The 17,733-nt window shown below is 36.8% G+C and overlaps 1 protein-coding gene across 1 annotated transcript in view; it reads left to right on the top strand.

Annotated features, from left to right (window-relative positions):
• Positions 1–17,733, top strand: part of LOC136263050 (uncharacterized) — a 308,373-nt gene that overhangs the window by 245,899 nt on the left and 44,741 nt on the right. The window contains exons 68-74 of the mRNA XM_066057501.1: positions 932–1,300; positions 11,414–11,527; positions 11,574–11,690; positions 11,768–11,899; positions 12,000–12,182; positions 14,837–14,985; positions 15,050–15,140. Coding sequence (XP_065913573.1) covers positions 932–1,300; positions 11,414–11,527; positions 11,574–11,690; positions 11,768–11,899; positions 12,000–12,182; positions 14,837–14,985; positions 15,050–15,140 — 1,155 coding nt within the window. The remainder of the gene's footprint in view (positions 1–931; positions 1,301–11,413; positions 11,528–11,573; positions 11,691–11,767; positions 11,900–11,999; positions 12,183–14,836; positions 14,986–15,049; positions 15,141–17,733) is intronic.

The raw sequence follows: 17,733 nt of genomic DNA on the forward strand, positions 1-17,733 counted from the left end.
ATTCGCGAATGATCTACTATTCCTCATTCGCGAGAAAACGTTCACGATTTATTGCATAAAGTAATTAATAATTGGGCGTGCGTGCACCCACAATGAATTTGTCTTTTGTTTCTATGGATAGCTAGGGAATGCTCGACTATATGGCTGACTCTGACATGTTGTATACTATGAATACTAGTAGCTAAGCATGATCACTGTTTTGCTGGAGAAGTAGACATTCACGATATTAAATGAGCGCGGGACAATAGGGGGCAGCACTAAAACCGAGGCTAAGACGCCATTCTGGCACAGTGAATTGCTGGGCTGCAGTTATATTTGCCCCATTCAGTAGCACTGATTTTTTCCACTGTCACTTAAGTTTGCATCCCTGTTCGAATCACACGCCACGGTCCTGCGCCTCACTGGCTATACTGATCGTCATGCATATATAGCAGTTTAGCGAGTAGCAAGGCGAGTAGCTACCCGCTTATACACTCGTTACATGAATGCTACATTAACTAATCCATGAAAAAATCTTTTTAATTGTAAGAAACATTTAGCAAGAAAACATTCGCGAATGCACCTAAAACCGCGAAATTTGCGAATGTTTTCTTCCGCGAATCATTCTCGTTATACGGTATATAGGATAAATAGCGTCACCTGTTGTTTATTAGTAGTACTCTACATACATCACCTGTTATATGACAAGCCAATTGAAAATTCAATGGAAAATTACTGGTGAAAGTTCCATGAAGACCATTTTCATAGACTTTCAATATTGGAATATTGAGTTTTCATTAAATTTTCAATTGATGGTTTTATTTTATTTTCATGGGAAATCCTCCAGCAGTGTATGGTGCATACATGCCTATACATAATTCATTCAGATGCACATATAATAAGACAGTTGTAACATGTCACACAATGCTTATAAGTTGTCTCTATTTTGTAGCTTCAGGATGGTGCACAACTTACCTTACAAAGGATATTGGATTCTTTTAACCTATCTCTGCAAAAGCTGCAGTTTAATCAAATTCCAAAAGAACATCTATACCAACACATCAGTGAGGGATTATTTATTCACTTCTTTTCTATGTCACCATATTCTAAAGAAGACATTGAGTGTTTTATGAACCTTGCTAACAAAGAAGTGACTTGGAAGAATTGCCTTCAAGAAATTCCTGCTGAAAATGCAACTGACAGCTGCAGTTGTGTTAATGTATCAAAGCTCAAATTCACTTTAGATAAAATCCTTTCTAAAGATGAGAAAGACAGTAATGACAAAGACGTTGCCAAACCACTAAAGTTTTATAAATCAAAAGTATGTTAATGACTTGTGCTTCTATCTACTGTATGTATGTAATATATAAACCATATCAATGAGGTGTGCAGTACTTATATGTGACCAGATTTTACAAAACCAATCTAAGTGCACATCAGGAAAAATCAACCTAACACCTCCAGTGAATAGCTACACTATCATACCAGTACTTTTGACACTCAGTACCACTCAAACTACTCGAGGCTGGTTTCAACAGACGTCTTTTCTGGGTGGTGTGTAGAGCTTGAATGGCGGTTTTAGGCCTTGTGAAGGACCTGGCTTGACAAGAATCAGTGGTTTACTGGTGGACAGCCTGATAATATTGGCCAGACGTTTTTCTGTGGATTTTGCTACATATCAGCCACTAAGGAGCCAGCATAGCCCTGTAATCTTGTCTCTGGACTCCAATCGTGGTCTGCCTCCATTTTGAGGTCTCACTCTTCCATCCCACCCTCTACCCCTTTGTGAACATTTGTGATACTACTTCGCTTGTCCAACTGCTCAGATTTTCTATCTTGTTTGGTGGGAAACTCTACAAACAACTACAAGTAATGGAAGTGGTCTGAAAGGTAGCATCTTTAGTGTAAATTTCATACGTGTGCTTCCTATCCTTGGAGGCTTGAATTCTTTAAAACCGTTAATCTCGAAACTTCTAATGTGTGATTTGGATCGTTTTTCCAAAATCTAGTCACATATGCAACCCAAGTCGAAATTTTGAGTCAGTGATATACCACATCCAAACCAAAAGGGAAACTGCATGGGTAGTCATTCAGTGATTGATGATGAGGTTTGTATGTACATATTGTTACAAGTGGAATGCACTAAATTCAATTGTGACCCGCTGAGCACCAGCCATGTTCATGCTTTCCTCAGATTTTATTTTATTGTTTCTCTGTTATCTATAGTAATAAAGGAGTGGACAGTCATAGTTTTAGCCTTCTGTGAGGAATAGTCTTGGAGTTATAGTTGGAACAGGAATAAACTCGATTTGTACAGCAATTATATGGCAAATAAAATACAGCCGCTTATTTAATCAATCATAACTCATGGCTGGAAGAAGCTATGAAGTTGGGCAATCTGTTCACCATGAACTGGCACATCATGTATGTCTCTGTGTGAACAAAGAAGAAGACCATTTCAACAATTAAATGACAACAGTAAACTTTATTTCTACTGCATTGCAAATAATCACCCATAACTAACATACCATGTGCTGTACGAACATGAAACAAAGATTTTCTTACTCCAAATCAACAGGATAATCTGGTGGTGTATATCTTTTATTGATTTGAGCTTTGTTTCAGTACATACCAAAGCAATTCTCTTACCAAAGTAATTGAAACGTGCATAGAATTTTATGTAGCATGTGTAGTTTATTTCAATATGTTTTGTAGCAAAGTAGAAATATGTGAAAACAGCTGGTTTTCACTCAGCAGGTCAGATATGTGACCAGCTGAGAATATCAGAACGCACCATGCCCGCAAAATTCTATTTTACTATAAAAGCATATTGAAATACATTGGGTAAAACAAGGGACCACAAAGGAGTGGGCATGGCCCATGAAATAACATCACCCAAAAACCAACATCAATTTTCCCTGATGATGATGAGACAGTATTGGTTGGGTAAAACTAGGCTTTCAGATCAGCCTGAAACACTTTCAACAAATTGCTACAGAATGCTTTTTAAAATTATTTAATGGAATTTTCTACTGACTGTGTGACTGACCGACTGAGTAACTGACTGATGCCTTCAGACAACCATAACTCAATAATGGCTAAGGCTACGGGCTTGATTTTTTCACTGTTTGACATTGCTTTGGCGCGAGAGATGTCTTTTGGCATACCACAGTATGTACAATGCATTCTTCACGGACTTACCAGTGTCCTCCTTTGTGTCCCATTCAGCTTTTCTGACAGCAGAAAGTGTCAATTTGGTGGTAGCACATGTTGGCTTCCCTTTGTAACGGAAATCGTCTGTATTTCTCATAGTGGTTACTTTGATTGCAGAGGTGCTTTTTGAACAGTTCTAGATTTGTATGCTGTGTAACAGGTTGAACGTAGCCAACAACAAAGCGTAATGGATAGGCCTATTTCACTTTTCAGATGATAATTGATATCCACACAAAAGCAGCTAAGCTGTGAAAAAATGGTGCAGCCTTAGAAAGCTTGGGTGAAAAAAGTTGCAAAATCAAAGGTGGCGGCCAAGAAATGGCTGCAATGATGTTAATGCTAATAAATTTTAACAATGCATACAGCCATTATTAAAAAATTTTGGAATTAACATCATTGCAGCCATTTCTTGGCCGCCACCTTTGATTTCACAACTTTTTTCACCCAAGCTTTCTAAGGCCGCACCATTTTTTCACAGCTTGGCTGTTTTTGTGTGGATTTCACTTCTCTTTGTACTTTATAAGGCCCCAAAACCAGCCTATGGCTGACTTTACGCTTTGTTTTTACTCACATTTCTTCTTTTCTATGTAGATACAATGATTATTGAAGACAGACTTATATGTATTTCATTGCATGATTTAATTCAATATTTGATAATATTATTTTAATACTCTAATAGAGTGCACTTTTTTGAGAACTTCTAATAGAACATACATAGAATGTTCTAGAATAATCTAGTACTTCTATAGGTAGGTATATGAATTACAAACGTTTGATTATAGGCAAATTTCAACTAGAAATTTCGTTTATAAAGCAGAAATTACTGTAAGTGAGGTGATCAGCCAAGGTAGCAGTAGTTCAGTGGTTGAAGATGCAGGTATTAGGTATGGAGGTCCCTGGTTTGAACTCTGGTAAGCTTTTTTCGACATTTTTTGCACACCTTTTTTACCCCGCGGTGACTGCTCTATTAGAGTATCTTGATCCCACAATTTTACACTTGCTTGGTTTTTGCTATATAACTTCGTCGCTGTGACTCTATTGCTATTCAAACTATCAAAGGGCACTGCTATGATGATCAGCCTATCTACACACCAATTTTCAAGTTATTTCTTTACTCGGTTTACCCTGTAGCTGTGCCAGAAGTTTAATCTTTTTTTACGTGAATAAACACTCATAACTCCTTGAATATTCCTCAGATTCACAACAAACTTGGTATATGAATCCACCGTTATACTCTCTTCATTTGTGCTAAAGATCAAGGCAATTGAGTTACATGTTTGCATTTTATAGTAATTTTTGCAAACTGTGTGAAAAGAAAATGAACCCTCGTAGCTAAGAAGAAGATAATATTGAAGCATTAAAATGGAATCAAAAATGTGCAAACATGGTTAATTTACTCAGCTGGTCATGTATAATACCTTTAATGTGCCAGTAACATGTGCCTACTATCTCATCATCCTAGCTTCTGCACAAAAAATTAAGGTACAGTATTGTAGTTTGTATGCGTCAATTGTACACACTAACAATAATGGAAAGTACATTTAGGCCAGATTCCTTGTTTCTCATCAGCCTCACGCTTCTACCAAAACACTGCTATCTCAACTTTTATCAAACAGTACGGTAGTACTTAAACCGTACTGTTTAAGTAGGTTTTGCATTGAAAGTGATGCACGCCGCCAAAAATACCGCCCTTAAAAACCAGCTTAGAAACTTCTTACGCGACGAAAATCACCTTTACAGAACAATATTAGTCCATCTAACATCAAATGTAGCGTTAAAAACAAGAAAACATTTACTGGCGGCCGGATATAGAATTTTTTTTTAAATTGTCAAAACTCGAAATTTCGTCTCACTCGCTCACTCACTGACCACAGTCCCAAGCCTAGAGCCCAAACGAAGCAGAGTACGGTCACCATTTTACGCCACAACAACAAACTCACCAGTGGGATGTGCCTTTTGGGGTTCCGATGAGTGTGCGCCCTGTGTGCCTTGTCTTTTCTTTTCTTTTATCTTCAATCAGGCTGCTTGTCTTCTTCTTCATCCAACAAAACCATACCGAGGTGTTAATTTTCCATATCAGCACTTCCTTGAAGCAGCGTATTGGATGCCACGAAATTATTTAAGGCGCTTAGACTATGCTACTGTACGGCCTCCGACTGTACGGAGGTACCAGTACTCCACGATAGGTAACAAGGTCATGCCCATTTGTAATTCTACGTATTATCGATCTATCGAACGAGACCACGATGACCACGCCCCTTTTATGATAGCTGTATTTGTGACCACATACCCTCAAGTTGGTACACTGATTTGAGATGCTCTAGTCTAATAATCGATCGAAACCACGATGACCACACCCCTTTTTGGGGCAAGCACATCTTCGCAGGCTGACTAGAGATACTCTAATACAGCAGTCACCCTAATAAAACAGTCACATGTTTATAGCTAGCTGTATGCTTTAACAAAAAAACTAAACAAACTAGTATATTAAAAATTATAAATTAAAAAATAAAGTAGGGTTTCAAGCTATAAAAACTAGTGAAACAAGAGATGAACAATGGTAGCTATTACAGCATAGCTCAATGGGAAATCCCTACTTAGGCATTGAACACAAAATAATTGTTATACCATGCCAAAGTAGGAATTTCCCACTGAGCTATGCTGTAATAGTTACCATTGTTCATCTCTTGTTTCACTACTTTTATAGCTTGAAACCCTACTTCATTTTTAAATTTATAATTTTTAATATACTAGTTATTATTATATGTATTCTAGTATGACATGTCCTCTATTTCACCATGATCTTAACACACGTGATGTACCTTGTGTTAACAATGGTGTTTGTTTGTCTCACCGCTATTGTGGATGGGCAGCTGTGTAAAAAAAATTATATGGTTTGTATATCATGACATGATTTTTGTGACATATGGTATACAAACAAATTTTTAAAATGATTAATTAACATGATGTCATAATAAATAATGACCGCCTGCCCACATCAAAATTGAGGAAGTAGCTGATGAGAAACAAGGAATCTACTTTGCCTGGCCTTATGATTTCCATCCAGTATATTTACAGGAGGAAAGAAAACACAATTGTCATGCACACGTAGCTGCATGCTTCCTTCTCGAATTGTGTACTGCAAATGCCCTCCACCTTCAGCACCCCACATACCAAGGTTTTGTGAAGTACTATCCCTTGAAGTTTGGCTTAATTTCTTCATTTTCCCCCTTATTTTTGTTTAAGGGGCTTGGAGGCTTACAGTATTCATTTCACACACTTTACAAAATACCACTATAACATGCAAATGTGCATAGTTTGATTTGCTTGAACTTTGGTGCACTTTAAGAATGTAATATGGTAAAATTGTGTACCAAGTTTATTGCAATTCTGATAAATTGTTATAGAGCTATGAACAATTATTTACATGACTAATTTCACATCTACAGCATAAACAGCTTATGGGAACAAGTATAAGAAAATTTTAAGTTCAATTAGGGATCATAGAAAAAACTTAGGTAAACAAAGGAGGTTGCCTACAACTGCAGATGTACTAGTAGATATCTAATTCCTAATTCAGTCTATACCCATGACTGAATTAGGAATTAACATGCTGATTGGTGTGGAAGCACCCCGGGGCAGTGTGCACTCGGCATATTTGAGCAGTGCACACCCCCGGGGTACAATCACCACTTACCATGTATTTAGTATGTGTGCATACAAAATAGACACGACTGCATAATGTTTTCCTAGCTATACACACCATCCTTCCACCGCACCTAGCTCTATTGCCTACTTTTTCCTAGTTCTAACCATAATAACTTTTTCCACAAAGCCATAAAGTGTATGCAACAACACCAAACAAACAAACACTCATGCAAATATCTACCACATAACATTGCACCATTGCCATAAATATACATAACAACACAAAACACAAATAACATTCATCTATACACAGGTACTTTGGGGAAAGGGAAACTGAGGAAATTGTTGGAGTAGGGTGTAATAACTTTTGCACAAGCCACGCAGACAAGCATTGTGGATATGGCATAACTGGATTTACAGTTGACCACGAAGCAAATATGTGTTCCAATTAGTACAAGATTGCAGCAACACACCATATATGCATAGCAACACAACATGATAGCAGCAACCAATGAATAAGTTAAATGTAGCGTAATTGGTTTGGTTTGGCCATGCACAGATAATTAGCACTTCATCCACCTGCCCTTGGTCCTCAGTTGCCGTTTAACTATATATGTGACTGTCTCTGGGAAAACTGGTCTTATCGCCCATTTCAAAGTATCGAGAAACATCGGTTTTAAATATTCAGAGTGTTGTAGCTGGCCATTGGTGGTATCTACACATACCAAATTTTCACACGTTTTACAACAATTTCTTACCTTCCTGATCATCCACTGAAGAAGTAGTCAACAGCTAAGTTTCCCGCCATTTTAGATAGTTTTTAAACCGAGGTTGACTGTATCAGGTGAGCTGAAAAAAGGGTGGGAGGTGGGGGCCCTGGGAGGTGGGGGCCCTGGAAAGCGGGCAAGATGGTGTTCAAAAATTGAAAAGGAACGTGTTGGGATGAATTAGGCCAAGTTATGGGCCATTCAGGGCTCAGAGCTGGCTAAAATGAAAGGAAATTTACAGCACAGGTCATTGTCCAACACCACAGAGCTGTACAGCCACACACAACCATCTCCTGGTTGGCCAGGGCTCCGTCAAGAGCCCAGACCACTCGTACGGCTCGCTACTGTGCTTTAAAAAAGTAGCCAGCAAAAGCAGACCACTTTACTCTAGTCGACTGTGACAGTGAAACTTGATAGTGCATTCAAGAAGCTTTGTGTTTGTGTGAAAAAATCAAACTTCCTGTCTTTGGCGATAAGAACAGTTTTCGTATATCCAGTCACATATGTGTATCTAAGCTCAATATTAAGTTATACATACAAAGGTTCAATTTTTATTTTATTCAATTTTTATTTTTTTATATGTGGACAACCGTACAAAGCACATGCAACAATATATGCACTGGCACATATACTTAATGCATGGGTTTGGGTGGGAGGGAGAGAAAACATTTTTCTGTTCGCGAACACTCCATGCACTATGGTATGATCTCGTGATCTCAAACCTGTCAAGCCAGTTTATTACAATGAATCATTATGATGTCATTACATTTCATGTATCCTACAAGATTGGTTCAAATTTTACCTGAAACAAAAGCATTGATTTCAGTTTGTGGTGCTAGCACTGGGCTACTTTGCTAATATACAATGCCTCTCTAATGGACCTTACAGTCATCTCATGGATTCTGTGTTGCTGAATTTCATTACTTTACTCGAAAGACTAGTTTATCACTAAAGGATGCTGGCTTCATTTACTATGGTATGGTACGTCGATTTGCACTGTATCCATTCTACACCCGCACCAAGGCATGTTAACTTCAATTTATTGCGTTGCAATAAATTGCATTAAAATGTCCACCAGTATATCTGCACGTGTAGGCATCCTTACCTGTTTCCCTACTTTTTATCTTAATTTTTTCTTGTACTTGTTTGTTTACTATGACTGGCAAACCCATAAATACACATCAAAAGAAAGGATGGCATAAGAGTTAATGTTGAGTTAGAACACATGCCCCAATTACTGACTTGGAAGTGAAGTTGTGTTACACAGTGCTACAAATGAAGAACAATAAAACAATGTCCATTTAGTTCAACATGGGGTACTTAGAGATAATAAGTCACTCTCTAAAATTCTTATGGATACAAATACATGAAATTAACAGGGAGAAAACATCCTGACCACCTGTAAGTGTTCAAGCATAAATCAGATGGATGCATTTTTCTCCTTTCTCCAACTTTTTGAACATACTTTATATAACAAGGTTGTAGGACCAGGTGTCTTACAAACCTTCAGCACTTGTGCTGTAAAGCCTTAATAAAAAAATAAAACAGTAGGAGAAACATCTCTGCAAGCAATCCAGTCACCATGAAGAATATGGACAATTCATGTGCCCCAACTATCATTTACTCAATTACTAACTCGAAAGTGAAGTGGCCTCATAAGTGCTTCACTTTCAGCTATGTTCAGTCCATTTCAGTGCTACTAATGAATGAAATGTCTCTGCAGTTACCATGGATAATATGACAATTTTCATTTACAAACATAAAGAAGCCATTGTGCTGTCATGATCAACACCGTGGGATGTCAAAAAAACAATGGTACACAAAGAGGACAAACGTAAGTCTATGATGTGTGCATTGTACATACTGTGGCATGCCAAAAGCCACTTGTTGGGCTGAAGTGATGTTGAACAGCAAAAAAATTAATCCCATAGTCTTAGCCATTATTGAGTTACACTTGCCTGAATGCATCAGGCAGTTATCAGTAGAAAATTCCATTGAATTTTTTTTAAATTTTTTACAATCTATTGGAAGCATTTAGGGATCTACAGAGGCACTTTTGGGCTTGATTATACCAATACTGCCAAGGCACCAGGATGATATTATGAAGCTGGTTGTTTGGTGATACTTTTGGCTAGAAAAACCCAAACCTCCATGATCCCTAATAAATTACACAGTGCTAATGTACAGTATAATAACTTGAAAATCACGCTCTTTTTATTTCACTAAACATTGTAATATTATGCATAGCTTAAACCTATTGTGGTTTAAAAGAAATTGCATTACAAAGAAAAATGATCCTAGTGTAAATCTTGAGGTTGAGATACTCTAATCAAAGAAATCCGATGCTTTTTGAGATGCTTGGAATGTATTAATGAGAATAGGAGGTCAAGACACACGGTAGTGAGGCGTGCGACCAAGAAACTATGAAAGAAATAGAACAGTCACTGTGGGATAAAACAGTGTGTGATAAATGTCAAAAAGTTTACCAGTGTTTGAACCAGAGACCTCCATATTGAACACCCAAATGCTTAATCACAAAACTGCTGCTATCACGGCTGTCCACCTCACTTAATTTCTACTTCATAAATGAGAATTCTAGCTACAATCTACTCAATAATACCTAAAAATTTAAATCTATCAATAGATTGTTCTAGAATATTCTATGTGCGTTCTATTAGAATTTAGAAGTACGGGAAAAGGAGTGCCCTATTAGAGTATTACAAACAAGTAGAAGAAAAAATTAAGATTTTTTGAAAGTTTGATAGCCATAAAAGCAGTGAAGAAAGATATGCCAGTGGACACTTAATTCCTACTTCAGTCTCTCTACCCGTGACTGAGTTGGGGTTGCAAATGTTGGCAGCCTCCCTTGTTTCACTAATTGTTATGGCTATGATCCTTAAAATTCCTATTTTTCCTTTTATGTGTTTGTTTAAATTTTTCTAATATGACTGGAGTAACAGTGCATACTGCATCAAAAGAAAGAATGGTGCTGCATTTATGTTTCATCTGAATGCACACCACAACTATCAGTTACAGAAAAGTGAAGTAGCCATTACACTTCATTTTCAGCTATGTTTGGCTTGTTACACAGTGAAAGACGTTACAAGAAGTGCCTCTGTGATCAATCCAGTCAGTACAGAAAATACAAATAATTTTCAGTACAAATGTGAAGGGAAGCCACCATGCACTGGCTACCATTAATCAACAACTTGTGGTGTCAGAAAGAAGAAATTGGACACTCCATGATGTGTACATTATACATACAAATAGGCTAAAAGGCACCAGTCAGGTTGAAGTGACATCGAACAGTGAACAAATCAAGCCCATAGTCTTATCCGTTATTCGAGTTATGCTGTCTGGTGTCTGGCAGGCAATGAGTTAGTGAGTCAGTCAAGGAAATAGTAACTTATTGGAAGCATTTTAGCTTTATCATCTGAAGCATCTGCCTCACCTGCCTACTGTACATTGTAGCTACTACCCTGTTCATTTGAAAATTTTCTTACAAATGTGTTGGCTGACAATTTCCATGCAATTTATAGCAACTCGGTCACCCAAAATTAATTATTTCAGCCTATGACTTTAATATTTAATTTGTGGATAACCTTACCTATACCTACAATGTCCTGGGGTCTCTAAAATTGCTGTTGGACTTTGTGCAGTTTAACTTAAGTTTCAGCAGACATTATGTAAAATTGTTCATCATTTTTATAGTAATGCTTTCAGTGTTACATATGTGTGTGTTTGTTCTTGTAGAATGTTCCATGTGCTCCTGAAAGTATGGATACACATTTTATTATTTTCTATAGTTTCGTATGTATATTGGTGAAACTATTTTGGATCAGTGTACAGAAGCCATTCCGGCTCAAGTTATTCCAAGTGAGTATGTTCCAGTTTATCTCACACAAGCTCAAGCAAGCAAGGTCAGTGAATGTATTTGTTTGTTGATGTTGTGACTTAGCTGTGTAGAATCCTTTGATGCAGCAGAGACTAACCCATCTGTACTTCTATACTGTACTGGAGAGACTACAGTCCTGTCAATATAATCCATCGCAATTAGTTACATTAATCGACATAACCGATAAGGTTAAGCTTTGTTGCTTGTTTATACATATGTTTGCATGATAACTATATTATTATTATTATGCTGATTTTCTGTTTAGAAACTATTTGAGACAGACAGCAATGCTGAAAAGCTTCTACTTCACATAGAAAGACAGGCTCTGATTGAAGTACTGCTTGAGGCCATTGTGAATAACTTTCACATGGATAGTAACGAAATTCACTTAAAATATGTATGTATTATGACTTTACATGCTGTGTGCTAAATTAGCTATAGTATGACATGCACTGTTATACTGTGGATATACCACGTTTGTGTTTACTTGTATATAGCTTCTGAAAATGTCTGAAGTCATTAATTCATTGGTCAAAGATACATCACATTATAACACTTTGCTGATGCATTTAATGAAGAGATGGCATGGTCCACGTGGTGTATTAAATTTGCTGTCTGAAGAGAATAAAAGATGGTGGGAACATTTTAACTGTTTCAGATATATTAAAGAAGAATTGAAGGTATTTATATTAATGTTATTTGTGTCTGCAAAGGTGTACACATATCACTATGTAAAATTATGTTGCAGCGAATATGCATGCATTCATGCACACAGGCACAGACAATTGGTAAGATTTTAAAAGAATGTTCCTACTGGGTAGCACTAGATGCCAGGTATCTTACTCTTGTAACTAAGTGACCATAATAAGTAGTTAATTTTTCCTAGCTGTTTATTACAATAATTATATTATTTTGATCAGCTTCCTTAGAATTAGAATTATTACTTAGAATTAGAATTATTATTTAGAATTATATCACTGGTTAAGCATTATTACGTATGTTCTACACACTACAAAATAGAATCCTAAGTTTAGAATTATGAAATATAGATTTTTTTAAAACTGTCCCTCCATAATAATTCAAAGGGATTGCTGGAAATTTACATCCTTGGAATGTTACACTGATATACATGCAAACTTACTAACATACATATGTATGTATGTATTTGCATACATACATATATACACATGTACATACATACATACATATATACATACATACATAGTTACATACATACATACATACATACATGCATGCATGCATACATACATGCATGCATGCATACATACATGCATGCATGCATGCATACATACATGCTTGCATACATACATACATACATGCATACATACATACATACATACATACATACATACATACACTAGTATACTAAAAATTATAAATTTGAAAATAAAGTAGGAATCCAAGCAATAAAAAGTAGCGAAACAAGAGAAGAACGATGGTAGCCATTACAGCATAGCTCGGTGGGAAATCCCTACTTTGGCATGATATAGCCATTATTTTGTGTTCAATGCCAAAGTAGGAATTTCCCACTGAGCTATGCTGTAATGGCTACCATCGTTCTTCTCTTGTTTCGCTACTTTTTATTGCTTGGATTCCTACTTTATTTTCAAATTTATAATTTTTAATATACTAGTTTGTTTAGTTTTTTGTTAAAGCATACAGCTAGCTATAAACATGTGACTGTTCTATTAGGGTGACTGCTGTGTTAGAGTATCTCGAGGCAGCCTGCAAAATGTGCGCTTGCCCAAAAAGGGGCGTGGTTTCAATCAATTATAGAGCATGTCGAGTCAACCTTCCAAATTAAAGGTGTGTGGTCACTGAAATACAGCTAGCGCAAAAGGGGTGTGTCATTGTGGTTTTAATTGGTAGATCGATAATGCGTAGAATGAAGAATGGGCGTGGTCTTGTGACCCATCGTGAAGCTATCTAGCTAGTACCAGTACCTCCATACAGTACCCTCCGTCATAGATTATATCAGTAAGGAATATAATCTACCGTACGCAAGGAAATTTTGACGTCAAAAAAATTTGACGAATTTGACGAATCAGTTTAATTCGTCAAATTTAAATTCATCAAAATATGTTTATAAGCGCCCTTAAAAGCACAGGTTTTGCCTACAATTTCTTGATTTTCGTCAACATTTTATTCGTCAAATCTGCTGAAGTCTGAATTCGTCAAATTTTTCTTACGTCAAAATTTCCTTGCGTACGGTATTCCTCTGTACAGTAGCGGAGTCTAAGCGCCTTAAATAATCTTGTGGCATCTATTATGCTGCTTAAAGAAAGTGTTGATACAGAAAATTAACGCCTCGATATGGTTTCGTTGGATGAAGAAGAAGACAAGCAGCCTGATTGAAGATAAAAGAAAAGACAAGGCGCAGAGGGCACACACTCATCGGAACCCCAAAAGGCACATCCCACTGGTGAGTTTGCTAGTGTTGTGTAAAATGGTTGCCGTGCACTGCTTCGTTTGGCCTCTAGGTTTGCGACTGTGATCAGTCAGGCAGTTAGGCAGTCAGTCTAAAATTCAAAGTTTTGGCGATTTTTAAAATTCTGTATCCGGCCACCTGTAAGCGTTTTGTTGTATTTAATGCTGTTTTATGTATTATATGGACTAGTACTATTCCGTAAAGGCGATTTTCGTCTCGTAAGATATCTCTAGGATGATTTTTAAAGGCGCGATTTTGGGCGGCACGCGAAAATTTCACATGGATTCCTACTTAAACGGTACGACCGTACCGTTTGATGCATACATACATACATACATACATACATACATACATACATACATACATACATACATACATACATACATACATACATACATACATACATACATACATACATACATACATACATACATACATACATACATACATACATACATACATACATACATACATACATACATACATACATACATACATACATACATACATACATACATACATACATACATACATACATACATACAAACATTCATACAAACATTCATACACACACACATAAATACATGCATCTATGCATAGGGTCTTCCACACACATCCAATTTACGAACTTTGGCAATTCATAACTTCAGATTGGAATAAGTTATTGCCTTGAAAGTTGGACAGTAGTGAGCACCAACATAGGTTAACGGATGGAGAAATTTCAGGTTTGTATCTTTCTTGAACAAAGTTATGATCTTCCAAGTTCATAGAATTGGCTGTGTGTGGAAGATTCCTTTTTGCAACTCCGGTCACATATACACACATATTATGCATGTACAAACACACATATAAAAGTACCATTATATAAGTTTTATTTTTCTGTAGACTTTTGTATCAACAAGTCACTTGTTTCCATTTGTTCTGGGCAGTCGAACTGCTTTTCCAATGATTACTTCACTACATAAGGAAATATGCAGCCAACTCCTTAGTATTGCAGATAATCCTTCTCCACGAAAGGAAACAAAATTTAAACGGTGTGTAAACTTGATGTATTTGAATCCAACTGAATATTTTTGTCCTTTGCATATGAATTGGTAGGCTTATTAATAAAGACAAGAGTGATGAAAGAATATCAAACATTAGGATGATGATATGGCTCTGTGTGTATCATGAATTCTACTGTAAAGAGGTAACTATATTCTTATTAAGGAGTCAAAGTTATTGTACCAAATTGATTTGTACCCTAATATGACCTTGCAAATACTTAACCTGCTTTGATGAAATTTATTAAGCTTAACATTGTAGTTTTATTCTTAGGACAAGACCACAATTTTTCAGCATGTTTAGTTGTGTAGCTCTGTCATAGTGTGAATAAAAATGCACCAGTGTTTTGTTGCAGATAACAGTCAAATTAATTAACAACTTTGAATGCAGAAAAAATTTGATTTTTCACCACAAACACAAAATTACATGAAGATACTATCAAATTTCACTGTCAAAATCAGCCAGGCTTGAGTGGTCTGCTTCTGCTGGCTGCTTTTCCTGGTGAGCCTTACAAGCCATCTGGGGCTTTAATAGAGCACTGGTCAACCTGGGGCAACTTGGGGATGGCTGTATGTGACTGTACAGCTCTATGGTGTTGAATAAAAACCTGTAGAGCTAGGTGTAGTGGAAGGGTGGTTAATTAGTTGGACAATATTGAAGTGCATTAATGTGCCATAGTCTAGTCCTGCTGTAACCCAGCATCTTTCATGAGCCACGCCCACTTATCTAGATTTGAATCCATATTTGTCTGCAGGTTTACGTGGAGCCACACTAATTTATCAGTACGGTGTGTTGAAGTTTGTAGGTATCCACAAAGCCACACCCATTTACAGGAAAGTTTTCTTGCCATCTGCAAATTCACATTGAACCACACTCACTGACTGATTATTAATTAACCTCACCTGTTTAGTTTTCATATAACTATCCTTGTACTTAACACGCTAGTCAAGCACCCAAACATATATATAGCTCTTGGCTCATTCCTAAGTTTTAATTAAACTGAGTAACATCTGGGTCTGAACCAGATTGCTGTCTGGGTCTGCAGATCATCTGGGTCAGCAGTAGTGACATTGTTTCAATGTTGCTGCAATCATATAGCTCTTTAATCAGGACACACATTACTGTGTCATACAACCAAGAAAAGCCAATGCATTTGGGCGTGCGACAGACAAGTTTGTTTTTTACAGGAACCAAGAAAATGCTATTTTCACAACTTTGTGCCTCAGTAATTGCTAATATCCAAAAATCCATCTGGGTGGGGTATCTTCTATTTCAAATTTAAGCTGAATCTGTCCAGTGATTATTGAGATACATGCCTTCAAAACTTATTTTCTTTATATTTTTCTCCTTCTGCCATTAGTATTCTTTTTGTAACACTCACAAAATAGCCATAACTCACACAAACCTTAATGGATCCTTTTCAAGTTTGGAGGGTGTAAAGAGCATAATTATAGCACCTTTATTTTCCATATGTGTACAGATTAGTAGAAGTGGAGCAAAGTTACAAGCAATTTTCCAAAAGTGCAAATGCGATTTTTTTGTCATGCCTGCAGGGTAAACTACTAACAGAAACAGCTAAGGAACTAGGCTAACATCATATATAACATGGACCTTTTGGTCACTGAGAAGTAAGAAAAAGAAATGTGCATGAAAAACATCAAAGGGTTAGAACCAGGTACCCCCACACCTGCACATTTAAGTCCTTTACCACTCTGCCTTTGCTGTCAGTTGCTCATCATCACTTAATTAATTTCTACCTTATAAATGTTAATTCTAGTTTGATTTCATAGCTCTATCCATGGGTTGTTCTAGGACATTCTATGCGCGATGCATTATAAGTGCTTAGAAACATGAACGCTCTATTAGAAAATTGTTCAGAAAAAATGTGCTCTATTAGAGTACTACAAATTAATAACCAGGCTACATACCAAACATATACCATAGATATTTATATACTATGTAACTGAGATTGTGTACCAAATTCGTTAATGCTTGTCAACACATACACTCCGTGTTGTATTTCAATATACGGTGTTCCATTAGTTATTGTGAACATTTCCTGTACAACTGGCCGCCTCCTTGTGGGTTTTAGTAATATGAACGATTTAACCTCTTCATTGTTTAGTAGTCAGCAAATGGATACACTAGAACACCTCTCATTAGACTGAATTTCCAGAGAAATGTTTGAAATAGCATGTGTATTGTAAGAGTGATTTAATAAGCCCCGAACTTTGTGATATGTCACCACCAATTATTTCATCACACTCTGAAAACCAGACTACAAAATTGTTATGCCTATCTGAAACCATCTGTCTGTATCCACTCAGCAAACAGTTTCATAATAAGTAACATCTTTAGCTATTTAACAAAAACTGAGAGCCCCAAACACCTTCCAAGCTACACAGAGCAGATACCATTATTGTACTATAGTACGTTCGCGTTGAGCTGAATCCTCAAAAATGATTAATAACTTATGATTGCTGCATTGCACGGGCCTCCTGTATTGCTCGATACGTAGCACTTCTCAATCCGCTAAAAATATATTAAAGCACTTCATTCGAATGTAAGACACTCCAGTTATGACACTGTAAAGTTTCGGCATACTTTTTCAATGGAGAAGCCCCTAAAGTGTGGTCCTTTGATGTTCATGTTGACACATGTTTGTGGCGAAACTAGATGTCACACTCCCGCCCTCAACACGCATGATTTCATCATCTGTTATGTAAGAGGCTGTAATA

Source organism: Dysidea avara, chromosome 8, assembly GCF_963678975.1.
Source record: "Dysidea avara chromosome 8, odDysAvar1.4, whole genome shotgun sequence".
NCBI lineage: Eukaryota > Metazoa > Porifera > Demospongiae > Dictyoceratida > Dysideidae > Dysidea > Dysidea avara.